Source organism: Manis pentadactyla, chromosome 1 (genome assembly GCF_030020395.1).
Source record: "Manis pentadactyla isolate mManPen7 chromosome 1, mManPen7.hap1, whole genome shotgun sequence".
NCBI classification, from domain to species: domain Eukaryota; kingdom Metazoa; phylum Chordata; class Mammalia; order Pholidota; family Manidae; genus Manis; species Manis pentadactyla.
In genome coordinates, this window is record NC_080019.1 from 226,455,367 (window position 1) to 226,482,907 (window position 27,541).

Sequence of the window (27,541 nt, forward strand, 5' to 3'; positions counted from 1 at the left end):
TTCTAGAAATGAACATCTTCTAATTCTCAAGTGTTAGGTTCTTCCTCTCTCTTAATACAAGCTCTCATTTATTTTGATACTTATTAGACTCCAAAACTGGGTGAAAGTATTTGGCACGGGAACCAACCTTTGGCGAAGTCAAAACTTGGGAATGTGATTCAAAACTGTGTGCGGTGGGATGTAGTTCAGAACTCCTCGTCTCCCTCTACTGAGCACATTCTGGAACTGCAATGACTGTCCTCCGAACATCTCTCGAGCACAGTGCGGCTACAAACATTAATCTCAAGACATCACGAGTATGTTGCAGTGTTTTTGCAAATTTTCATAAGAACTTGAAATTTGCAGCTTCCTAAAATATTTAGACTTCTTCTCAACCCTTAGCCCTACTCTGAATTCTGCCAGATTCACTCTTTCAGGAATTTTGGAGCAGAGCCGGCTTTCTCCGCAGTTTTTCCTCACACACAATCACAGGCGCTTAAAACTACCACCCGTAAACTGACAACATTTTGCTGGGAAGCAAATGCCACAAAACCAATAGCTAATATCTTGACTAATCGAGGGGGCTACCTGAGCAGACCAACAGAACAGACACAATCAATCCTAAGGGAAAAGACACTGAATTGTGAGAAATCCAAAGAAAGGTGTTGGTTATGTAGAACAGACCGACGGTGTAAGGAGTTTCTCTTTCCTGAAAAGTGAGTATAATTTAAAACGCAACCATGCACTTCTTCCTTGACAGAAACAGTCCATCTTTTAAGTACCACAGAGTATGTGTGAATGGCAAGTTTTAGCAGTGACTCTCTCCCCGCCTTTGTCTAATGACTACGTGTTAGCCTGTTCCAAGAGCTTCGACTGGCATCTCAGGGCCAACTCAACAGCAGGGGGCTGGTTACTATAACAACTGACTGTTCTTGTGGATTCTGAAAGGCCCCCGAGTAGCCATTTGGGAAACAGTTATTGGGCAAAAAAGTTGCCTGGGATCGGCAGCATTTGCTGCCCCATGACCCACATCTCCTGGTGCACAGCTGCAAGGAGAAAGGAAGAAAAGGTGCCCGTCTCCAGGAACAGCTGGGGACCTCGAAAGGCTCCCCCACCCCCAGGCCTTTTAGTCTCAGAGCACAACAGTCTAATGCCACAATGCCATTCTAAACCCAAACCCTCCAAGGCGAGCCACATTTTGGCATCATGAAATGTGCTTTAGCTCTCCCCACTGTCTTGACACATTGTCAGAATTTGAAGGGTTTAATTATAAAAATTATTCCTAATGATTAAAAAAAATTTATTGAAATACAGCCATGGATACAGGTCCCAGAAAGAGGTGAGTGACACGGGCAGTCACCACTTTTAAAAGAAAAAACGGTGCCCCGTGTCCTGTGGCCCCATGAGTGGCCTGCTTGCAGAGAAGATACAGGTAATTACACAAAGCCACCGAAACGTATGACTTAGAAGCCTGGGTTTTTCTAGACTTGAAACAAGTTGTATGTGAATCTGCCTTTTGATTTTCATTCCCTCTTACACACACGCCATGTAAGAGCAGCTGGGATTGACCCCAGTGCCTTGGTACATGCTGAATTCCCTGGAAAAGAATCTGATGCTAACCATAAAAGTGACTTTATTTTGCACAAAGGGCAGTCTGATGCCATTTTCCCTCCAGCAGCACGGAACACGCAATGACCAAGTGTTTCTTGGCCAGATCTGACACAGTTCCCTCGGCTGCATCTGTCCCTTCTCTCTGTTCCGTGAATATCAAAGCTTAACATCCCCTCCTCCAAGAAGCCTTTCCTGGCTCGGTCTCGCTCTTGCCACACACCGGTGGCAATCAGAGCTCCTTGCAGAGCACACAGGCTCCCTGCATCAACCCAAATGCAGAGGGCAGGTGGGGAACCAGACATGGTAAGTACTGGAGAGTGGCTGCCCCTTAAAAAGGTGTCGGCATAGTTGGCTCAGCCCAGCCAATTTATGAGAACCCAGACACTTAGGATTTTAACTGAAATATCGCTGCTTTCAAAATAACCCAGATTCTCAAAAATGGCATGTCAGGTAAATAAAGCGGGTCTGGAGGCCTCCTAGTTTTTTGAACTTTATTTGGGGTAATCCTTCTTTACCTGCTCAACTACTCCATTAACCTACAGACTCAGTGAAGACAGGAACTTACTCTGCTTTCTGGATCTCTAGGTGCTGGCACAAACCAGATGCTTAAGAAATGTCTCTGAAAGAACAAAAGAAGGAATAAAAGGGGCAGCCATAAAAGGGTCTTCAGTCAATAAAACCAAACCAACCCCTAGGTGTGAGGACCTCCAAAACCTACTAGCTCTGTGATCCTGCGCACAGCACTTCCCTTCTGGGAACTGTTGCCCCCCATCGGGAAGAAGGTGATACCATCCCTGACACTGGGACTACCGTTCATGGCTGCTCTAAGGGTTCAATAAGGTGATGTTGCTTTGAGTCATTCAACCATTATTTGTATCATTGCAGTGATTAACGATGCTCCCCCTTTGCTATCTGTTCAGTCACAGGCATGGAAGAAATCAGCATGGAGGAAATGACTCCTATTGCTCAGCGAGTAAACTGGGAAGTGTTGGCAGCTCAGAGCAGACGGGCGGAGAGCGTGTGACTGGGCTTGGGGCAGCTGAGCATCACTGCTGCAGCCCTGGGAATACAGGAGGGATCCGAGCTCTGCTGGGGCACACGTGGTCAGTCATTCCTCAAGCAGGAGACGGGTGTTGCCACATGCCCACACTCGACTTTCACACCTGCTTGGGTGCCGGAGCCGCCATTACACCAGCACAAATCCCCCGTTTGCAGTTTGCCCCCCTTTATATTTATTACACTGCCTCCCACTGAACATCCAGGGAAGAAAAAAATTGCAATGCCAACAAAACTCACTTGTTTTCTTGAGCAGCATTCTTAGTGAGAGGCACTAATGGATGGCAAAATTTCTGAAAGTCCAAAGATGGGAGTAAAAGACTTTTTTCTGCGTCCCTGAGACTAAATTGGTGTTGACTCATTTTCCACAGAATTTATGGACAGCTTGGTCACGTGAAGAGGGAAATGAACTTCTCAGCCCAGAGTGTGAAATCCTCCTATCAAATTTTAACAAACCTGGGCCAGGTGTTACAATGCCAGCTCTGAGATTCCAGCTTTCTGTTGCAGAATCCAAGCTCAGTCTTACCTGGTCAAGCTGTTCTACATCTCTGGAAAGTTCATCTCTAAGCTAGAAGTATGGTCAGTAAGATGCCCACTTGTCATCAAGTTAATGTAGCACTCTTAAGCTAGAACTAAGTCAGAACAAATAGGTTTATTATTTAACATCAAAATTTCTTCATTTTCTAGAAAACCTGAAAATATAATTGGTTCTCTGAATTTTTTTTCCACATGACTTCAGTAAATCCAAACCATAGGACCTTTTCAGGACATAAACATGAGTTATAAAACATAGGCTATGGATGGAAGTAAATGCCTCCAGACATGCTACTCCTCATCTGGGCAAAATAATATAATGATTAAGGCAGTAGGCTATGAAGTCACATTACCTGGGTTCAAATCCCAGGTCCACCAAAGACTAACACTGGGATTTGGGCAAGTCACCTGATTTGACCAAGCCTCAGTTTTCTAATCTGCCAAATGGATATAACAGTGCTGAGGACTTGAATGCTGATTAGATGGTGAGGTAATCTGCTTATTAGCACATGCGTGGCATGGTGAATATTCAATCAAAGATTCTTGGTTATATAGGTCTTAAGATATATGAAGCCATTTTAGGGGTAAGACTTTGCTTATCAGAGAACAGCTACCCTTCGAAGCAATTTTCCTCAAGATTACAGAAAAAAAAAATCAAAAGTATCTTCACAATATTCAAAATTCTTAAGTGGACACTAATGACCTGCTCACAGTGGCTAAGCTCTTCTACAGAACAAGTGAAATAATGACCCAGCTGTGTGCCCTGGGCCAGCGCCTGGACACCCTGCACACAGCTCCTCTCCCAGCACCCACCTCAAGTCATGCAAATCAGACAGAAACCTTTCAAAAAATGTCCTCTTTCTGAGTGGCAGCGGCTGTACTGCTCCAAGTCTTTTCAGGGACGTCAGCACATTAGCGCCACAGGAACAGCTTGTCTCGGGAAGGCAGGGGTCTGGGCCTTTTGGAATGCGCTGCCTAGTAATCCAAGAGGCGTGTGTTGCTACCATCCTGAGTACTAGCCAAAAAGGCACATTTCAAAACTATTCAACGCATTTCTTTCTCCCTCATTTCAACAGAAGCTATTTCATCTCTGAACCATCGCAGGGTTGATGTGGTGTACAAGATTCAAAAGGCACACGTGGGGCACCATTTGCAAAAGGAGGCAGTCTGTGACTGTTAGTTGGTTTTGTCTTTATTAGCTGCCCAACGACCCTCATGCTTGTCCCAGGGCACGTAGCATGTTTTTCTTTCCAGTATCATTACAACTTGGGCATTACTATGGATTTTGCTTCCCACGTCTCTTCAAGGTAGACCTTTGCAAGGAGCATTCAAGAGAGAACTATATGGTGTCATACCCGTAACATCTCAGCTAGCAGTGTTTTAAAATAAATTTGTCCCACAAATCCATATTGCTGATAAAAACACGGCCTACAAAGTCCTCAATGTGTCTCTGTATATCTTTCATATGACAAAAAAAAGTCAGATGTTTTGTTTTATTTTGTTTTTTTAGTTTCAGCCAAATACAAAGCTGTCAGACTGAAGATGGGCCTCCAAACTTGTTCTTTTCAGCTGACTCTCTCGTAACTTAATGTGCCAAAGGGTCTGAATCTGGGTATTTTTTGGCAGTGCTCGCTAAATATGCCCTCCATCTAATCTTATGTTTTTGGGGGCTGTGTGACCATTCTGGCCAATGGTGAGCAAATGGGAGTGAAGGATTCCACTTCAGGGCCATGCATTTGAAAGCCAGGTGTCTCCTTGATTTTTATCCCTGCTACGGCCATGTAGGAAACACATGGTCCCAAACGAAAGGCCATGTGTGCGGGAGGGCTGCCCAACCTCGTGAGAGTTCACGTGGGTAAGAAATGAACTTCCTGTTGTCAGGCTGCCGGGGTCCTGGGCTGTCTGCTCAGCAGCTAATGAAGCAGACTTTTCAGCCAAGCCTGAGTTCCTGAGGTTGACCACTGGGCTTCAAGGCTTTTTTGGGAAGAGTTGAGGTGGGGTGGGTGGATCATGTCTTTAATCTAGTCACTTAGGGATTCGCTCCTGGACTTGCCTTGAGGCCTGTTGGAAGCATGACTCAGACCTATTTCATTAACCCCACAGTCACTTCCACTGCTTGTCCCCAGGTGGTTCTTCTCATTGGTTCATCTATTTTAAGCTCCAAACAGATGACTTTTAGCTACTTCTAGGAAGATAAATATTTTGCATTACTGAGATCATTCAAAAGGAAGTAAATTCCAAAAGTTATTTTCAAGCAATGGACAAAGAACTTGTGAACAGCTATTAAAGTGATTACATTTAAGGCATGATATTCATGTAGATTTGTAAGTCTAAATTTCTTTATTAAAGAACAACAACTTCTTTTTAGGCACACCAGGACCCAGAATTAACTTTGTATTTTCCCCTAAGTCAGAGGTAATAATACAACCACCACCATCGGTTATTCACATGTGCCAGGAACTGGGACAATTTCCCGTCATCCACACGTACTCGTCATGAGCCCAACGACACAGTTCTTAACTCTATTTCGCAGAGGACAAAACTGAAGGTGGTGGAGTCGTCTTATGTAAGGGCCTTCCCAGAGACCTTCCCCTCCACTGGCCCCCTCCCAATGACATCTAATACCACTAGCGTCATATATCTCTTTAGGTATCATATGTATATCTGTGCCTTATACATTTTTCACCTCCCAAGAAGCCATTTTCACCCCTTTGGGGAGGATCGAACCCCATTAACAATACATGCTCTAAGGCGACACAGGTGCTGAGTGAGTGAGGAGCCCGGCTCCACACACAGGCTGGCTGACGCCGGGCCTGCGCTGCCACTTCGGCACCATGAGGTACTGCTATTTTCTCATCCTACCCTCCTACAGCTTGGGCTCCTTCAGGCTCCTCCGCCACGCTCAGAATTGGCCACAAAGGCCTTCATGAGCTGGCTCGTCTTGCCCCCACACTCCCTCCAGTGATGCTGAACCACACGTGCCTGCTGACATACGCCAGGCCCTCTCTCTCCAGCACCACGGCCCCCCGCCCTCTTCCCTCGCTGACAGCTTCCAGGCCAGGCTGAAGCCCTGCCTATGTGCCGTCGTAGCAACTCGGACTTGCTCCTTTCTGAACACTCACCATAGTCTATTTACTTGTCTGCCTGTCCCAGGCAAGAATGCTGAGGGAAAGGACCTCATCCCTGAGTCACCAGGCCCAGCACACTGCATGGTAGGCACTCTGTGAAAACTGCATGAACATTAGGAACCGGAAAGTGGGTCTAGTACCCATGCAACAGAATACCTTTATCATTTCTTAAATAACAGAACACTTCTAAACTGCTATATGTGCTACCAGTCCTGCAGTCGGGATGGAATGGAAAGTGGCCCCTATTTTTCCAGTGCATGGCACGTGTCAGACCAGAGTCCTAACTGGGAGCCTGAGGCTGAGCATGCTGAGCTCACATGTCCACCACGGTTCTCTCCCACTTGTCACATGTACATTTCCCTGCTACCCAAGCCTGGATTCTCTTTCCTTCATGGAAAAGCCCTTGCCTCTTTGATTCTAATTTCCCAGCTTCTCCTGGAGGTGACACTGGCTGCTTCTGACCTCTTGGCCCCTGCTTCCAGTCACCTTTCTGGGTCTCGATGTTTTGGGAAAACACCCATTGTCCTGCTTCAGTGCATGTCATTTTGATGGCAGTGACCTCACTTCTGGGCTCCAGGGTTAATTTAAGACCCAGGCCTCACAAGAATCTGTGATCCTTCTGGCCACCAGAGGTTGTTCTGGGGATGGACATATGTCCTGAGTCAGTCCTAAGAGATACCATCTTGGGACTTAACTGAAATTCCGAGAGATTCCCTTTCCACTGCGATGGGAGGAATGTAAGTTAATAGGAGCCAGAGGTCACCATGTAGAAATAGAGGACCTGCCCAAGAGAAAGGACCAGAGAGAGAGAGAGAACAGGTCACAAGCACCGAGAATGAAAGACACACGAAGCAAGCACAGTCCTCCTCTCAATCTATCTTGCAAATCTAGCAGGCCCCAGGGCTCCCGACTTCCCAATGCCATTAATCAACAATTGTTTTTTTCTTGTGTTAAGGCAGTTTGAAACAGATTTTTATCAGTTCCAACATAGTGGATGAGAATCCTGCACGCTGCTTAGGCAGAGTAGGCATTCAGCACATATTAGTAACCTTCCCTTCTGTGGCCAAAGAAGGCATGTGATCTAACAGCCAGGTAGGTGTTGGCACAGAGGGCTCCCTAACACCAGGTCCATGCGGCACAGCTGGACACCAGTCAAGTGCGGCCTTCGTGGTACACAGGCACGAGATGTTAAGGAAGGTTAACGTCTGTGTTCACCACCAGGGTCCACTGCTCCTGCAGGACTGGGCAAGTCACTGGCCCTCTCTGAGCTTCCAGTCCCTTACTCTTAAAACGGGGATAGGAACACTACCTACCATGCAGATCGACTGTAAGAACCACATGAGAGGGTGCCACCCAAGTGCATGGCACTCAAAAAGGACTTGCCAAGCATCAGCAAGTGCTAATATTATGGTACAATGGGACACTAGTGGGCACACATAATTCAGAGACCTGAGGTTTCATTTGCTATTACTTCACGAACCCATTAAATTGCAGGGTCAGCAACGGCAAGTGAACACTCAGAGAGCAGAACAGCTGCGAGGGCCAGGCCTGGGCTGCACAGACTGTCACCACAGCCAGCTGGTGGGAACCCCCAGGCACCGGGCCTGCCACCCGAGGAAATGATCCGGAAGGTTTCGATCTGCCTCAGTGCCCTACTTTCGCCAAGTCTGTTTGCCACTCATTCGCTCTCAAAAGGTAGAAGTGAAGCATTGTTGCCCTGGCTTCAAAGCTGCCTTGCCAAGGGGAAACATGCCTCTTCTGAGCTTACAAGCTCTTCAGTGTAAGCTCCCCAAGGCCGCCTCCTTTCACATTAATAATAATAAAAAAAGTCGGCCAGAACAAAGGTCCCCGCCCCCTCTAGGCTGTTCTCATGCTTAGCCAGCTCATCTGTCCTACAGCTACTCCCGTTTTACTAAAACTGCTATCAGTGTTTTCTTATGTTCCTTGAAAATACTTGGGCCGAGTATTTTCTCCTTCACACTTGTTTTTGTGTAACTGGCATTAGTTGGGTGAAAGCTCTTATGCAGAGTCTTTGGATGCCCATCTTTGGATATATGCATGCATGTATGTTTGTATATAAATATATTTTAAGCATGAAATATTATTCAATACGTATTTTCTACTTGGACTCACTGTGTTTTTCAGAAGTGTAAGTAGTGGTCATCTTCTGATGAAAAAAAATACATCTTGAATGGAGGAATCTTAGAGCTTCCTTTACTATATTACACAGTCTCTTTCCACATGCAGCTTGCAATCAACATGTGTGCTTGGCCGGCCTGGTTGTGACACAGTCCAAGGTCTTCCTTGGTCGCGTGATCCATTCTCAGGTGGGTGGTGGGCCAATGCCTGAACTACTCTGAATGGGCACATTTTCACTCTGGGCCGCTGGGCTTGGGTCCCAGCCTGGGGCAGCCGTGGGCCGTCTCTGCTCTCCTGTGGGAGGGCCGAGGACTGAGGCTACAGCACCACGCTGAGCCAGGAGATGAATGTGCAGACCCGTTGTTACTCCTGTGTGCTCAGTTCATCCCATGGTAGGCAGCCTCCAATTTACTAGAAAAGCATTTGTTTGCAAACCACTCTGTCCTGGAGAACAGGTGACAGGGAGCTGAGTCTATATTCCTCGGCTCACCCCAGAAGGCGATGAAATTCAGTCTAGCTGGTCTGCAGTACTAGCAGTGCTCGTTACCCTCAGACGCCTGGAGAAGCCTGAGGTGAACTTCCTTATTCCCTTGTTCTGTCCAGTTGAGAAGAGACCCAGGGACTCAAGGCCAGTGTGTCAGCAGAGCCTGCGGACCCTGCCTTCAGAATGCATCTGTACCCAATCCCTTCCTACTACCTGCAGTGCCCCTCTTGTCTGAGCCTCTGCCCTCCCTCTTGTGTTCTCCCTGCTGGGCTCATCCACTCCTGCACTCCCTCAGGCTCTCTGCAACACAACAGCCAAGTAATCCTGACGTTCGATCACAACACTCTTCTGCACCAGCCCTACTATCTTAGAGGAAAAAGAAATGTACCTAGAATGTCCCTCAAGGCTGTCCATGCTCTGATCCCCCTCCACCCCACTTCTTGTGCCTCCTCCACCGTGCTTCCCCACACTCACCTACTCAAGCCATGCTGGCCTCTTAGTTGTTCCTGGGACACGCCAGGCTTTCTCCTGCCCCAGGGCCTTTGCACCTGCCATTTATGCTGCTTGGGACTTGTCCCAGGTGCAGCCTGTTTGACTCCATCCTCCTTTCAGTCTGTTAAGTATCACGTGCCAGGTAAGCCTTCCTTAACCACTCAGAATATCCACCCCTAGGCCCCAGCATGCCCCCCTCCCACAGATTTAGTTTTCTCTATGACACACTTAATGCCATCATAAGTATTCTTTAATTTGCTTTGTGCTTTATTGCCTGTCTGCCCTAGTAAGATGTAATCTCCATGAGAGGGGTGTCTGGCATGCAACAGGGGGCTCAAAATTAATCGAATGAATGGAAAGAAGGCAGGGAGGGACAGAAATATGATGCCATTCACCACTGATGAAGGTTGTGAAAGGCCAGGAGTCTCCTACATTAAAGTCAGAGGTGAAGGCAGGCCAACCAAGCAGACCAGGGGGCCTCCTTCAGTTAAACTGGCTGGGAGAGCACAGCTGAGAACACACAGGGCTTTTAAACAGGAGCTGCAGCAGTTCCCATGAGCAGTAGTGAGAACGACTTCAAGGACAATACAAGGATGACTTACAGTGATTAGCCATTTTTATCTAACATGTATTAAAAGCCACATAATAGGCTAAGTATTTTCCTATCACCTAATTTACAGCAAAATGCTATGACAAAAATTTCAAGGTCAAGGGGAGTTTGGATGTGAGGCATAGTCTCAGAGGAACTACAAGGGCTGTGAAACTTATTAACTTGCTTTCCAGGTTTTGGAACTAAAGTTCAGAGTGTAAAGGGGGTTTGAAACCAGCAATTAGCAGGGCTGGAATTTGAACCTGGACCTCCCCAATTCCCAGGCAAAGATCCCAGCAGCTCGTCGTAAGTGCCTTGACCTCCACACAGACTCCAGCCTGTCGGCTTCCGATGAAGCCGACCGCCCAGGTGGTGACCCTAGAAGCCCCCCAGCTGCCTTCCTTTACCAAATGAGGAGAGCCCTGGCTTGCCGCCCAGGGCAGTGTGCTTGCCCCGGAGCCCACCCTCCTCGTGCCCTGCCGCTGCTGCCTGGCTACTCACCTCCAGTAAACTAGCACAGCGATGAGAAGGATGAGGCACACGAAGGTCAAGGCTGACACCACAATGAGGGGGATGATCCACTCCATCCTCCCTGGGGCAGGGCGGCTGGTCATCCCCGAGGTGTTCTTCTCTGCTGTGGAGAGAAACCGCGCCGGTTAGAGCAGAGGCCAGAGGGGCAGGGGGCCCGCGTGGGACCCGGAGAACGGCTGCCTGCTCCGCCGGGGGCCAGTGTGCAGCCTGTGCCGCTGCTGCAAAGGCCCACGCTGATCAGGGCCTTGGCCTGCAGGCCGCCAGCGGGCTGGACTTGCACATCAAGGTCGGGGTTTATTCACACAAAGTTGCAAAGAAGACAGGCATCCAGCCTTAGTCCAAGAACATCACTGACCTGGGGGGCCTTTGGGTGCACTGCAGACAGGTACTCAGGGCTGAACCCAGCCCTCAAGTGCCCCCTGGAGAGGGGTGGGGTGGCGGCAGTGGCTGGCCGAGGGCCTGTTTCCCTGGTGTCGGGCAGGGGCAGCAGCGTGACGGGTTTCGCTGAGAGGGCCTGCTGTGACCGCCGCGGGCAAGTACTCGGCCTGCTCAGCACGCACGACCCTTCTTCTAGTAACTGCCGCCAGCCCGGCTCCGGGAAACCGCCTCCCCCTAACAGTCACGGTGAGAGTCGCCCAAGCGTGGGGCCAGAGCTGGGCGTGGGACTCGACCTAGGGCAGGGCTCTCTCACCCCGACTCTCGGGCAGAGACTCCCAGACTGAACAGCAGCACGTCCCAGCAGGAACACCCACAGGCCTCTGCTCCCCATGCCCACCAGGCGGATCCCCAGGGATCCTGTCTCTCCCCAGATCTGGTTCTGCAGCTTTCATTCTGATGCCATTACCACCCCCGACCCTAGCCTTCTAAAAGCACTCGGACACCCGAACACAGGAAGCCATGTCCTTTTCTGCTCCCAGCTCTCGTCTGCCTCTACATTGCAGCCAGTCTAAGGGCCACAGGAAAGTTCATAAAATGGCTCAGGATTCTCTCCAGTCCTCGGGAACCTCTTACCCAAGCAGCGCTCTCCTCAGTGTCTCTCCGGCCCCGAGTACCTTCATGAGATCCCAGGAGCCTCAGGGCGAACCTACTCCTTTGCACAGCGGGTTAGATGCCTGCAAAGTGCCACGTGGCCCAAATGAAAATCAGCTGCCATGTGGGGCGGGAAAGAGCACAGGTGCACAGAGGCAAGCACGGGAGGCAGGTGGCAAGAGAGCAAAGTCAACTGTGACCGCAGGGGGAGGCCCCTTGAAAAAGCCAAAGCTGGCTGCAGGCTGGCTTGTGCTCAGCAAGGATTCCTGCTCTGCAAAAACCAGGCCAGCATCCAGCCAGCCGAGGGTCCTCCAGGGTGGATTAAAGGCAGACCTAATCAGGCTGGGTTTCCAAGTGAGAGAAGGTGGGTGAGGCAAGAAAGAAATAATTGGCCTTGGGAGGAGATTATTAAAGACACAAAGCTCCTGAATACCGAAGAAGTGGGTCACACTGCTCCTCACCGGGGTTCCTCTAGTTTCCTCTGATCGCCAACTTTGTCTCACACACAGGCCCACAAAACAGGTGGGCCAGATTATGCCCAGCTCACAGGTAAGAAGATCAAGGCAAGCAGGTGAAGCACACTCCGACTGAAAACTGCAACAGAGCACGTCACAGCGTATGACGTGCCTTCTTAACCATGCCAGCCCATTTCTCTCAACCCCTTGCGCCACGGTTTTTCAGTCCAAGACTATTTGCTGAGTGCCTAGTGTGTGCCAGAGGGCAGTACGGATGGGATGTGGCAGAACACGACAGGAGCAACCCTCTGCCACAGGACAGGGATTGTTGAAAGGCAGAGAGGCCGACACAGGAACCAGCAATCAGACTAAATGAGTGTGACACCAGGGGAAGCCCAAGGGTGTAGGGGAGTGGCTCCCTAATGTGGAGACCTGAAGGAGAAGGGGCGTTAACCAGGCCAAACACAGGGGAAGACGTGCGTTTGGACAGAGCATGAAAGCACTCAGAGAGTAGGAGGCGCAGAGGGGCCAAGATGGGGAGTTAGAGGCCACGCCGGCCGGGGCTTTCTAGGCTGGATTAAGAACAGGTTTTAGTCCCAAGGGCACTGGACGCTACTGCAGACGTGTAAGCTGAGGCGAACAAAGGTCACACCTGCAGTCCCTCCCTTGACCTAATGCTTCAATAGCCAAGCTCTAGTAACCAGTCAGAGGAACCAGTTGCAAATGAGAATAATTTTGCAGGGCTCCAGCAGGGGGCAGCCCAGGCCAGCAATTATCCCACTGGGGTGAACCTTCAGTCAGGTAGGCCTGATTACACACTCTGGCTCAGACCTTTCTAGCTGTGTGACTTTGGGTAGGTGACTGCCCATCTCTGAGCCTCTGGTCCCTCCTCTATCAAAGGGAGATAAAATTAGATGCTCACCTCCCAGGAGACTTGCTAGGATAAAACAAGATAATCCACGTGAAACAGATGGTGTGAACTTTGACCACATAATTTGCACAGCCATATGCAAGATGAAATGCTGGGGGCTCCCGGTCAAAGATTATTAAGAGTTTCAAGATGGCGACAGCAGAGCCTGAAGGCAGGCACAGGGCCTTCCGAGCACAGGATGACTGCACTGGCTGCACGTTCCTGAAGCCAAGCATAAGCACAGTGCCTGACAGAGGAGGCGTCCAGAGAATGGCATCCTCCTCTCCCTTTCTGTGCAGCCAAGCGACACTGCTGGCAGTGTGATAAAATTAGATGCTCCCAGCTGTTAGGAGCAGCTCCCTACTGCTCTGAATCCCACTTGTAGCCCAGCTGTCTCCTGAAAGGTCCGGCCGAATGCAGCTGCCACTTGCCGGAGGGTTTGCTTCCCTACACGATGCCCAAATCCTGACACCAGGACGTGTGCAGGGCCCCCCGGTTCACACACTTCTCATCTCCACCACTGATTCATCCACGCTGTGGCTTTCCCAGCAGGACTAGCCCTTTGATTCCTGCTGGCCCTGGGCTGTGGGGACACATGTGTCTGGCTTGGCACCCTTCCCCACTAATTATTATTAAAGTTTAAGTTATCTGCCAACATTTAATAAGCAATTGAGTTCACATAAAACCAACAATGGAGTCTTCTCCCAGAAATGTTCGAGGTTGGCAATACAGGCCTGAATTCCCATGTGGCAAACATCAGCTGGAACCAAGCAGCATACTCTCTTCAAACGGATTATATATGACTAGTTTGCCACAGTCCCCACGGCTCCCTAATACCGCACCCCAGACCTGGCTTTCCTCAGCCTGAATCCTGCTGCCAGCTCACTCTCGCCAGTCTAATTTCAGTCTGCAGGACGGCACTCTGGCCCAAGGAATCAGCAGAACAACACAAACCAGGGTCTTTTAAAAAGGCCTCATAATCCAAAGGAAAAACCATGGTTTTAATAAACTCCTGACCAGGATTCTGAAATCACTAAGCTGGCTCAAGAGAAGAGGCTGCTTTTGTACAAGGAGGTGTTCTCACTTCAGTATTTATTTTCAATGAGATTTTTCAACCAATTAGAAATAGACCAGGCTGCTGCTCCATCTATACGGCGTGGGTCATGCCCCTCAGTGAACCTGGACCTCTTTCATACTCATTCCAGAGTTGCATCCTGCTTGTCTGTGTGTAAGAGGACGGAAACGGGAAGGGGTATCGACTCACTCCCCCCATGTGATATGTAGTTGAGGGGTGACTGGGAGGGCCAGGAGATAAGAGGCCAGAGCTGGAAATCAGAGAATGAAGCTGCCTCACAAACAGCCTCCTGGTGAGACCGACAGCAAGATGCTAACTAACCCTCTCTTGATGTTCACGGGAGGGAGGGAAGGTGTAATGACCTTCTGCAGTCCTTTCTCCTTCCAGCTTTTATTTCAGCATTCAGCAGAATCTGAGTAAAGTGCCTCCATTCTGCTTTTAAAAAAAAATGAAAAAAAAAAAAAAGAAAAGAAAAACAGTTTTCAGTGGCATATGTCATCACTGAATTAATGCTGTTTGCCTTTTACTGGCTTGGCTCTCATCCCAGTAGAAGCAAATAAAAACGGAGTACAATGTACTATAAATGCTACACCCAGTGATACATCAGATGGACTCATCTGAGAGGCTGCCTACCCCACAGTAAGGGCTCAACTTCTTCGGCAGGACAAGAACCCCTATGCTGTTGAGACTAAAATGAGCGTGGATCAGACGGGCCCCGATCAGGTGTCAGGCTAAGCCGGATTCTCACTTTTCAAGAAAGATCAAGAGAAGGACAATCTGCACACTCATCAATCTATAGCATGGTTTGATCGTGGGCAATGTGACTGCATTTGTTCTGATTAACGCCACTCAGTTAAAAAAAAAAAAACATACCCACGAATTAAGGCAGCTGCTATTAAAAGAAATGTGGCAAAAAAAAAACCCACATAAAATTTACCATCTTAACCACTTCAGTAGTGTTAAGTATATTAACACAGTTGTGCACCCATTCTTTAGGATCCATTTTGAATTTGCAAAACTGAAACTCAACACCCATTAAGCAACAATCTGCCAACCCTCTTCCCTCAGCCCCTGGCAGCCACTGTTCTGCCCTCTGTCTCTGACTGACCACTCTAGACATCTCATACAAGTGGACTCATATATATTTATCTTTTCCTGGCTGCCTTACTTCACTTAGCATAATGTCCCCAGGGTTCATCCACAGCATGGTTATCAGAATGCCCTTCCTTTTGAAGGCTGAGTAATATTCCATTGTGTGGGCATGTACAACATATTGCTTATCCACTCACCTGCTGGTGGACATTTTGATGGCTCTACCCCCTGGCTACTATAAACAATGCTGCTATCAAACATGGGGGTACAAGTATCTCTTCAAGATCCTACTTTTGATTCTTTTGGGTATATACCCAGAAGTGTGATTATTGGACCATGTGGTAATTCTATTTTCAATTTTTAAATAACCTCTTTCTGCTTTCCATAGCAGCTGCACCACTTTACATTTCCACCAACAGTATACAAGGGTTCCCATCTCTCCACAGCCTCACTGGCACTTGTTATTTTGTTTTGTTTTGTTTTTGGTAGCCCCCCATGAACGGGGGTGAAGTAAGAAGGCAAGTAATTGCTTTTTTTTGCAGAGCCACGAAATTTGCCTTCATTTTTCTGCAGCTCTGCTACTGACCAAATCACTGTTGCAGAAGCATGATTGACAGTTGCAAAATACATTACCTTCTCCTGGAACAGGACACCTGTTCCGTGTCCCCATTATCAGTTCTGCGCTGGATTAGAGCAGGATATGTTTCCATTTATATCACCACCCAGAGTTCTCTCTCAGCACTCTTTTACCATTTCACACAGACTTCACTTCATCAGACTCAAACAACTGTCTGTCACGGCCATTTCAACTAGATGTTGGGCAGTTGAAGCACTGATAAATCCCAGTTTAATTCCAAGAACCAAAAATACCGCCGGTCCTGACCTACCTAACCTTCACCAAAAACACTTCATTGCAAGACAGAGGCTGTCTACTACCTCGTGTCAGATCCACTGCCCCTTCCAGCCTCGATTCTTGACCCCAGCCTCTCTGGAAACCTACCTATCCTTGGTGGGGTCTCCTTTTCCACACCAACAGATATACCGGCTGTCCGGGTTCAACAGCCACTCAGCATGGAACAGAAACTCCCAAGGACGCACACACTTCCTGGCACTGGAGCTGAGTAACCCCTCCAAGCCGCTCCAGGCCCATTCTTTCTGACCCTCCCAGGAAAATGACAGCCATGAGAAGAGACAAGAAGAATTATGTGGAAAAAAACATCTCCCAAAAAGAGATCCTGGCCACAGACCCAGCCCTGAAACCTGGCAACTGCTTCAGGAAGTCCAGGCAGGAGCCTGCTGTAATTTATTCCCAGTAAAGCAATACTATTCCCTCCACCTGCAGGGACTGTGGCTGAACACTGCGTTCACGGTTCCTGCGTTGCCTTCATGAACCTCTACTACTTTTGCCCTTCATTTTTCCATAGGTGAAGTTCTTTGAAAAGAAGACTTCACATTAATACTGTACACGAAGAGTTTTTCAATCATGGGGCCAGATGATTCTCGGCCGCAGGGGTGCCCTGCGTATCCTCCGGCGTTTAGCGGTACCCTTGGTCTCTGCCCACTCCATACCAGTAGTAGCCTGACTGTGGAAGGGCCCAGTCATGACACCCAAAATGCTTCCAGATACTGCTGAATATCCTCACTGGGGAAGGGATGGGGGACAAGATCATTTCTTGCTGAGAATCTCTGCTGTAAATGGGAAACTGGTATCTCCATTAAAGCGCACACTCTAATGTTCACCGAGTAATTAACACTTCATCTGTAATCACTGTGCTGTGTACTTGGGCAGCAAGCACCCTTCTGAGGCTCATTTCCTCACTACCTAATGGCCCCGACGGCAGCACAGCCCTCCCGGGGTGCTGTAGGACCTCAAAGAGCAGTTTGGCTTTTAGCACAGGCGTGCCGGCAGGGAACAAACGCCAAGGGGTGATGGGACTGTTTCTATGATCAGAAGTTTTCTAGCCGTTTCCTTAGGGCTTGAGAGTTCCAGAGAGGTACCACGGGGTTGTCCGAAGCATCGGGTGGTTGGGGCTCTGCTCTGGCTCGAAGCAGAACAGCAGCTTTAGTGCTCTGGACCTCTGGACCCACTCTGTCCATTCTTAGCTCGTGGGCTGGACGAAAGCAGGTCATGGACCAGATGTGGCCTGGAGACTGTAGCTTGCAGACCCCTGGCCTGGATCACCCCTTTAGCACCTGCCTCAGGGCTGACCCCGAGGAGGTAGTCAGTAAGCTTTCAGTGAACGAGTGCAAGATTCAGTCTGAAAAAGGAGTTTTCCGATTTGAGGCAACAAAAATGGAAAACCCTAACACTGTGAGAGTTGGGGTAGCAGCAACTATAAAAATCAACTCTACTGCAGTGGTTTGTAGCTACCTGGCCCAGGGATGCATTTAGTTTGTCACATGTAAGAGAACACACACACACACACACACAAAACTTGTTTTGGATTTGAAGTCACTCACAAATAGGGAGATTCTTCACAAAGACCTGGTTTGGTTTCTGGCTCACTAAGCATTCTCACTGGCTATCATCAGCTGGAACTGGGGGAGGCGGCCCTCTTTAGAAAGGGCATGCCCTCTCTAGTTTCCTGCAGTCCTCACCACTCCCTACTGTCTAACACCTGGTTCTCTCTTCTCATTGATATTACCTGTCTGATTTCTGGAGATGTCTGAGTTTGGCACTTCTTCTTTAGAAGGAGCCCCCTCTTCTTCCCTGTAAATTAATGCTGATGCTGCCACTCACAAGGCTTAAAAAGGTGTTATAAAAAACATCAAAGGAATTGAAACCAGCCTGTTGGAGATGTTGGTAAAAATATGACAGTTTGTAACTTTAAAGGAGAGTGCTTTTTTCAAAGAAGACTAAATGCTGATGAAAATGACTGCTTTACTTAATGTTAAGAAAAAAATGTACAACAGATTCAAACAAATGTACATTCAAAGTCTTTAAACTAAGGCACTATGAAAATGGTGATTTCATTAAAAAAAATAAATGCCAAGTTGGAGGAGGCAGATGGGGGCAAGGGCAGGATGGATGGGGGTGAACTGAGTCCCTGGGGATCATGGACTGATGTGGGGTTTGTGAGTTCTATCCTCAAGTTACTCACACCCTTTACTCACCAGTAGGCGCTCACATATTTCTGCTTACCCCAGGGGTCAGCAGATGCCAGCTTGGAGATCAAATCAGGCCCACTGTCTGTTTCTGTAAACAGTTTTAGTGACTGTCATATCCACCCATTTATCTATTTGTCTTTGGTTGCTGTTGTGCTACACTGCAGAGCTGAATAGTTGCAACAAAGACCCATGGCCCACAAAGCTGATGTTTACGACGTGGCCATTTGCAAAAAACGACTGCTTATCTCTGGCTTGAATAATCACCACCACCCCACTGAAATCTGAATTGCCTGCAATTCCAAAGAAGGGTCCCTTTTTGCTTTGGGAAGAAGTGAACCTTCGCGCTGAGATGAAAGGGAGGGAGATGCTCTGATTTGCCAGTTTGGGGACACAGCAGAGTCCCTGGGGGTCATTTCTAATGCCAGTGAAGTGGAGATTTTTGTCTTGGCGGGCTGGTTAACGTCCAGGGGTGATTAGAAAACCAGTGGCTGCTAAGGGCCTCCCTCCTCACAGTCGCCAGCATGATTCTGTGGCCTTTGGGCTGCAGAGAGCTCCTCCTCCTGTTTGACCAACGGCAAGGGGTCAGAACCTCTTTCTGCACTAAGGAAGTGCTGTCTCCACTTCACAGACGAGGATGCTGAGCAAAGGCGGGCCGAGGACCCCGACTGAGTAAGGGGCAGGGCCCACTGGGTGATCGGACTCCAAACGCTACTCTGCCAGGATTGCTGACCCGCATGCCTGTGAGCTGAAGCGGAGACCCATGCGACCCATACCTGGAGCTGGAAACCCCCAAGGTTTACCATCTGTTTCTTCCCTTTCCTGGCACCCGGAATTTAACTAGAAAGGCAATGATCATGCCACTAACTGGAACGTGCCCCAGGACCTCTTCCTCTCTAGTCTCTCAAGGTGTAAACACTCCCAACCTGAGCTCTTAACAGTCACCTTTTTTGGAAGTGTGCCCAAAGAAGTGTCTGATAGGAGCAGGCTGAGAACTCCCCTCTCCCAGAGCCCTCAGTCCAACTCCAGGCCCACTACTCCTCTTTGGAGAAGCTGTGCTGGCCCGCGCTGCCATCACCACCACCTCTCAACCGGGCTTCCTGTGTCCACATTTGCATCCCCTGTATTATCTCCAGAAGAGGTCTGAGTGATTTCAAAAAAGTTAATCAGATAAGTAAGCATTCTACTGAAATCCACCACTGGTTTTTCCACTCCAAGTAGAATAAAACCCTCAGCATGGCTGCTGAGCCCCTTCCTGACTTAGTTCTGTTCACCTCTGACCTCATCCTTTATCCCTCCCAACTCTCTGAGGCCCAGGTTCACTGGCCTTCTGGTAACTCCTTGACAATTCTGAAGTAATCCCTGCTTCAGGATGTCTGGACCCCTGCAGCCTGGAGTGTTCTTCCATGGATCTTTGCATGGCTGGCTCCTTCTCACCACTTGGGCGTCTGCTTAAATGCCATTCCTTGGCCACTCCATGTCCCACTGCCCCCTCCCCAACTCCAGCATTTGAAGTTATGCATGTACTTACTGGAGTATTCTCAAGCTTCCCCACTAGAACACAGACCCCAAGAGCACACAAGCCTGTCTTGACCTTTTCCCAATGCCTAGTCCAGTGCCTGGCACACAGTGGGTACTCCATAAATATTTCTTTAATATCCTCAAATGTAAGAAAGTCAACCTTTCCACAGCAGTTCCTAGAGGGAACATCACTGTTCATGCAGGAGTGGCCTTAACAGCTTCACAAATGGTCCAATATTTCCATCATTCAATTCTGCAGAAGGCACTTTCCCTAAATCCAGGACAAACTGAGCAACACCCAGAGGAAACCCAAACTTCAAGAAATGAGTCCATACCAGCTTTAAGGAGGAACATAATTCAAAACATGAAAATTTATTCGAAGTTGTATCTTAACATACGAAATCTCAGCTTTAGATGAATTTTAATGTTTACAAGTGCAAAAGCAAATAAATATTTACCAGTTGCTTTTTTTTTTTTGCACTCTTATAACTCCACAACAGCTTAGATGCAAAAAAAATTGTTGCTAAACATCTTGTAGTCTGGCAAAAGGAAGAATTTCTTATTAAGAAAACCCCCTCAAAACAATAACAACCTCTCATGCTCACGGCTGCCCTGCCGAAACTGTCAGGGTGGTTCATTAAGATTTGAGCGTCTGATAGATCAACAACATTGCCACCAGTCAGCGTGATGTGGAATCACATCCTCACAGCAAAGCCAACAAAGGCCAGACCCGCCAGCCACGCCCTGATCTCACCATCTATAAACTGGGCAATTTGCAGTTACCGGGCTCTGGAAGAACGGGCCCTACTTCATGGGCTAGGCCAGCAGGTTATTACCCACTCTCCCCACACTCAGCCATCCTTCTGGTTTCAGTGTAAGTGTCACTTTCCAGGAGTGGCCTCTCTTAGTTAAGACAGGCCCTGGCCCTCCTTGTTATTATCTTCTGACCTGTGGTTTCCTCTATTACCATTTCACAATCTCCAATTTCCGGCTTGCCAGCTAACTTGCTTGCCTCCTTTTTAACGTTCTGCTTCTTAACTTCCCGGCCAGGGCACTAGCTAGCTGCCGCCATCCCAGTCTTCTCCTTTAGGCTGGGAGCTTCAAGAGGTGGGGGCCGTGCTTACCTGGGTGGGCACCCAGCCCAGGGCCTGGCACCAAACACGCAGGCTGTAATTACAGGTGTTGTTAAGTGAGCAAAGAAGGAAATCTTAATGAATAAACTGAAGACTAATGTCTTTTCATTCACTTACTTCACTGTGTGGCTGAAGTCCTTGGAGTTATTCTGGGGCAAGTAGGTTTTACCAGGAGACAAGTATCTAGTAAGGCTTGTTGCAGCTAAGGCAGGAGTAGGTTATTATTAGAATAAGAGAGAGAGAGGCACGCACGTCCCCCCCATCGGGGACACACACAGTTCCAGGAACATCAAGCATTTCCTGGGTCTTCACTGCTCACCCCATTTTACAGAAGAGGAGAGGCCCATTCACAGCAGCAGGGGCCTCGAGGAGGGGGGGGGGCCCGCTTACCTGGATTAACGGTGATAAACTTGCTGTCCTCGGAAAACCGGTCCCCTCGGGACACAGGCTTCTCAGACGGTGCTCCAGGCCCGCTGGGGTCACTCCCCCCGGGGCGTTCCTCCACGGCAGTGGGGCGCGCCGGGGCGGCGGTGGCCGCGTCGGGGCGCAGGCCGGGGTCGGGAGCCGGGGCGCCCCCGGGCCGGCCGGCGGGGGCGGCGCTGTGCTCCCGCGGGCGCCCGGGTGTAGTCCGAGGCCCGCCGCCCTGGGCGGTGGCGCCGGGAGGCGAGGGGGCCGCGGTGGGCTCCTCCCGGCCCCGGCCCCGGGGGGCGCGGGTCGCCCCGCCCCTGTCCTTCTTCTCCGCGTCCTTCTCGCCCTCCTCGTCGTGCTCGCGCTCGCCGTCCTCACTCTCGCCCTTCTCGTCCTTCCCCCCGTCCTCGGCGCCCTCGCCGTGCTCGGTCGGGGCCGGGTCGCGGTCCGGGCCCGGGGAGGCGGCCGCTTCGGTCGTGGCCAGGGGCGGCCGGCCGGCCTGCTTGCCCGTCGCGGGCGCCGGCGGCAGGCGCGTGGGCCACACGGAGCTGGGGAAGGAGGGGAGGCCGCCGCCGCCGAAGCCCAGGCCGGCCAGGAGCGTGCTGGTGACCACCGAGGCCACCGTCGCCTGGCTGCCGCTGGAGGAGGGGCCCATCCCAGTGGCCATGGACACGAACGAGAAGGGGATGCCGGAGGACGTCCAGGTGGAGGACCCCGAGCTGATGGGGGCCATGTCTGCAGAGGAGGCCGGGGACGCTGTGGGCTTGAGAGGCCGCCGGGGTGGGGGGGGGGAGGGGGGAGAGAGAGCAGAGACGCTTCAGCCGTGAGGACTGGGGAGGGGGCCCTGCTCGTGACCCCCGAAGGGTTCTGCTCATCCCGTGTTCTACTCTTGGGGCTCCAGACAGCACGGTGCCGGCGCGGACACAGGTGACCGCGGACGGCCATCTCTGGTCTTAGTGGTTTTGCAACTCCTTTGAGCGCATTAAAATTCCAAGAGGGTACGGACCCCACCCTGTCACTGACACCGCTCAGGAGGAGGCCGAGTGGCGCAGAGCGAAGCTGCACTCAACTTGGCTGGAAGCCAGTATCAAGCAAGAAATAAGCGGGCAGCATCAGATGGTCAACCACCCTGGGGTGACACCGGAAGAGCAGGCGGCCTCGCTTTTTCACATGTTAGCGGCCCTGGTGGAGAATGCGTCACCCTCAAGCCTCGGAAGCCCTCCAGGATTTAGATCCGTCACCGGACGTGAGGGAGGGGACGGAGAGAAGGGGCTCGGGGCCCGCCCCTGCCGGTGGCGGCGGGACCGAGGCAGGAGGCACGCTCTGCGCCGCCAACTCTGGGGACCGACTTGTAGCCCTGCGTCTCTGTGCTGGACGCTGCTCAGCTGCTGCGCCTTTCAGAGTCTCTGGGTTTATCCACGGTAAAATCTATGCCCACGTAGATGATGGCAATGAAGAGTTCTGCTTAGTAACTGCCAGCTGTGTGCTGGGCTTTCCACACTAGCCTCGAGGCACACGTGCCCATCACTCCATTTTACTGGCAGAGAAACCAAGGCGCAGAGATGTTAAGGGGCAGGGGCAGGGCTGCCTGTGTCCAACCCTCAGCCCATTCCTCCCACCCACCTACATTGGGGCTTAACTGTGGGACTGTATTCACTTGTAGTATCTTGGCATTAAACAGTATTGCTCTTAGTTTAATTTCAATTCTCATAACCTGGTGCACCGAACCCAGAATTCCAGCTCATCATTTCTACAGTTCAAAACAAGAGAGCCAGAACAACGTAGATTTCATAAGTTTATCATTAAATTTTAGTTTGAAAACTTTGTATTTTTAAGGATGATCAAGTTGGCAAATGCTGAGTTGTGAGGTTGGTTAATGAAATGCCAGATACCACCTAAGATCAGGCACTGGAGACAAAGCTTAAAAAAAATGATCCTTCTTTCCGGGTGATCCTGGACATATTATCTCACTGAGTCCTGGGGTTCTCATTCATAAAATGGGAATAATGGTAACACCAAAAAGTAATGAAGTAATCTGTGCCTGAAATAAAGGCAAATGCTCAATAAATTTTAGCCCATTATTGTTATCACCAACACTGATTAATACTATAATTACTAGTTGCACTAGAAATAGGAAAACTTAGATACTGAGATTCTAGAAATATGCAAATATTTGTAACTCTGGGCAAAAGACAAACTCTGAATTTTAGTGTATGTCCAAGGAAGGCTTTGGAACAGACCTCTTTTCTGCTCTACATTATATGATTCTGTAAATAATAATAAAAAATCTGGAGAATTTTTATCTTGACAAAAATTATAGTATAACACCACAGCTTTGCACAGCTTGTTTTCATAATGTATTGAATTTTACAGTGAATAATTAATTTTTTTCTGTATTTTAACCTCATCACATCGAGCAATAGGACATCATCATACTGCCACCTTGTGGTGACAGTTTCAACTGCATGAGAATTAATAACCAGGCATGACAAAGCGATTTAGCATTTTCTCTACTTACCACTCCTGTTTTAACAATTCTGGTCCCTTGAAATATTCGAGTGGTGTTAGCTGAGAAACAAAGACATTACATTGTAAACAACATGACTTTTTTTTTGTTGTCACAAAACTTTAGTTATGGACACAAATCTGAACTACATGTCACTTTCACATGTTATGAACTAATTTTCCTCAATTTTTTTCCAGTCATTAAAAAAAGTAAAATAGCTTATGAGTCATTAAAAAACATTCAGATGGCTAGATCTGGCCTTTGGGCCACAGTGTGGTGACTTGTCTCAAGCTATTAATTTAAAATTTTTATTGTTTCCTGCTTTATTGAGGTAAGACTTATGAAGTAAAATGTATAAATCAAAACTGTATAGTCCGATTAATTTTTAACCTCTATAAACATTTATGAAACTACCGCCTATGCTGAGATAGAGATATTCTCCAGCATCCTAGGTTTGTCTGTGCCCCCATCCAGCCAACACCCACTACCCCCTTTCCCAAAGGTAACCTGCATTCTCACCTCTGACGGAGTTGTGTCTATTTTTGAACTTCATATAAGTGGAATCATATGTTTCACTACTCCAATCTGTGGTTATAATTTCTTAGGTTATCCTTTCAGTGATGATAATATGCATCCTAAACTTCTAATAGTTTACCTTAAGTTAGTGCTTTTACCATTTCCTAAAAATATAAGAACTGCACAATAATTTAACTCCACTTGCCCACCTCACCTTTTGCGTACTGTCATAAATAGTGGGCCCTTGAATGAGAAGGGTTTGAATTGTGTGGGTCCACTTATACATGGTGTTTTACAATAAATATACTGGGAAATTTATTAGGGACTTGTGAACATTTTAAAAAATATTTTCTTTTTATAACTTACTTTATGGTCAAAATACAGTATGTAATATACATAACATTCAAAATATGGGTTAATCACCTGTTTCTGTTATACTGCACTCAGGTTAGTGCCTTTAATCCCTCGTTGTTGCTCAAGGGTCAGTTATATTTATGTCTGAATAAGATTTAAAACCCCATAAAATATTGCTATCGTTGCTTTAAGATTCTTTTATATTAACCACACATTACCATTTCTGGTGTTGCTTCCTATAGTCTGTTTACCAATATGTTATCATTATTATACAACGTAACTTAAAAAAATGTTTAATGGGAAAAAGCACACACAATGTAAAACTGCCATCTTAACCAACTTCTAAGTATATGGTTCAATAGTGTTAATTAGATTTATGATGTAAAGCACATCTCTAGAACTTTTTCATTACAAAGCTGAAACTCTATACCCGCTAAGCAACTGCTCCTCATTTCCCTCTCCCCCGGGGGTCCCTAGTAACCACCATTCTACTCTGTTTCTCTAAGTTGGACTCCTCTAGATAGCCGGTGAAGTGAGGCGCATGAGGAGAGAGCTGTGGAGACCGGACTGATTCAGAAGTCAATACGACCAGGTCAAATAAGGCAGCCTAGGAAGCAAACAGCTCCTGCCTGGGACTAAACAGAAGCTCCCCCTATCCTTTACTGGCTCCAGGATCCACGCCGTGCCTCAGACAGGTATATACACACCATCCTCTGTTAAGACAGGAAAAAGGTTCCTAGGAGACCTGCTTTTCCTGCCCTTGACAAAGGGCTTTAATTAAGGACAGCAAACTAAACAGCAACTCAATCAGCATGCCAGCTTTTCATTAATATTGAACAATTTCCACCAGGGTCACTTCTAGTTGTGGTGACTAGGAAGTGTGTATGGGACTTTTGGCTCAAGAGGGCTGAACCTGCGGCCCACCGGCCTCACGGGATGCTGGGAAGACACAACTGCACCCGCGTCCTCACTACGCTCCCACGGGCGTGGGCCTGCCTTCTGCTGCGGACCTGCATCAGCCGGACCTGGGACTTCGTCTCTGATGGAAATTGGTCACTTTCATCTGCCTTACCACCGCTGTAGCTCTTTCCGGATATCGTTTGTGTTCCTCACTTCTCACAAATCACAGTAGCTAACGGACCCACCACTTGTCTTTTAATGCTTTAATAAAAAAGCAGATATATTACTACATTCCCAATTTGTTTAAGATATTTTGACAACTGTATCTGAAACATAATTGGTTTCCTTTCCTGTGTATTTTACTCATTTATTTTAAATCATTCTGAGAGAGGATCCATCAGCTTCAACAGGCGGCCTAATGGGTCAAAGAAAAAGCTCACAAAGTCCTGTTCTCCACGACTATTCAGAGCAGCAAAAAGGGCTTTGATACTCTAGTCACTCCTATTTGTTTGCTGAGGACCCGGAGGCACAGGGTAATGTTTACTCTTGAGGGGTCGTCTGTTGCTCTGTATAAATGACAGACTTCAAATAAGAAATAGGACTGTTTAGTGGCCAAGTGATATTTTGCAAGTTACTTAACTCCCCTGAACACCATTTCCCATCTATAAAATAACATCTATATCACAAGCTGCCATGAAGTTGGATAAAGTAACTTACGGGCAAATGCTCTGTAATTGAGCCCTTCTACAGCTACTGTAGCCATTATTATTATTGTTCTATTTACCACAGTTAGGTAAACATATTTATTATGATATATAAAACATAAATATTGGTCTTTTTACTATAATAATGCAAATATTCCATGTGGCTTCCTCAGGTACACAAAGCAGATGTAAATTCCATCACTGGGAAACCTAACTGTTCTGAACAAGGTTTCCATGAAATTCTCTAAGCTTTTTTCCTTTCTCTTTTAAAACTTGTGGCCTAATACTTGATTGATTTTATACATTGCCCTCTATGGCTCATGAACTTCTGGCGGCTCATGAGAAACAAAGTGTTGGCTCACCTGCGTGTTTAGTGTTTACACTGCCCACAGGTGCTGTGGGGAGGAGTGAGGGGCCCCTGCCCCTGTGTCACCTCAGAGGGACAAACACCAAACAGAGAATGAGTAAACTCATGCCCACCTCTGAACAAACAAAATCTGTAGACAAAGCAAACACTGGCCATTTTCAACAAGCCACTATGAACAGACATCTTAAATACTCTGAACTTGGGAATTTACTGCTGACAAGGCCTTTTTGAATTACATTACATTATAAACATTTAATTTTTCAAAGTCCATGCAGAAGCCAGCAAGCTCAAGGGCCTGTTAATCAGGAAAGGCAGTTCTGCAGATCCAGGCTCTTGGTCGGAGCACGTGGGAGGCCTGATCATGATTCATGTATCCAAAGTTTCAGGGCTGGCCTCAGTAAGCTCCCCCTGTGGCCTTCCGTCTCCTGCCCCCTGGGCCAGCACAGACCTGGTCTGGGCCTACAGGCAAAGAGGCCAATATATTCTGGGCACGGGTGGACAGGGCAAGCATGATTTATCTGTGAAAAAATACAGCCACGCTAATTTCAATTAGTTTAAACAGAAGTATAAGATAGTGTGAACATTAGGAAAGAATATTTAAATACTTTATATTTAATTATAAAGTGAGAAGGGATCCTTGGAGGGAATCTAGGCTGGAGGGCTTCTTACCCCAGGCTTGTCATTTATTATTTTTTATATCAAACTAAGGGGATATTTATAGTTGGTGCCAGGTACTGTGCTAATTATTTAATATGCATCACCCGTGTCATTCTATGAAGACCCTATGAAGCCAGTACTGTGAGTGGGACCACGTTTCAGACTGTGAAATTGCAGCTTAAAGAGGTTACTAAACATTCTAGGAGTCACAAAAACACAACGTGACAGGCAGCACTCAAACTTGGGCCGTCATTGCGGGGCCGCAG

General features: G+C 48.2%; 1 protein-coding gene across 4 annotated transcripts in view; it reads right to left on the reverse strand.

Annotated features, from left to right (window-relative positions):
* The window catches only part of PTPRG (protein tyrosine phosphatase receptor type G), a 624,941-nt gene that overhangs the window by 60,996 nt on the left and 536,404 nt on the right, over positions 1-27,541 (reverse strand). For 3 of the 4 annotated variants that reach the window (XM_036878498.2, XM_036878496.2, XM_057508031.1), the window contains 3 exons: positions 23,790-23,839; positions 21,254-22,034; positions 10,514-10,646 (listed from right to left, as the gene is read on the reverse strand). In XM_036878498.2, the coding sequence (XP_036734393.2) occupies positions 10,514-10,646; positions 21,254-22,034; positions 23,790-23,839 (964 nt within the window). The remainder of the gene's footprint in view (positions 1-10,513; positions 10,647-21,253; positions 22,035-23,789; positions 23,840-27,541) is intronic. The other variant, XM_036878497.2, reaches the window with a different exon arrangement.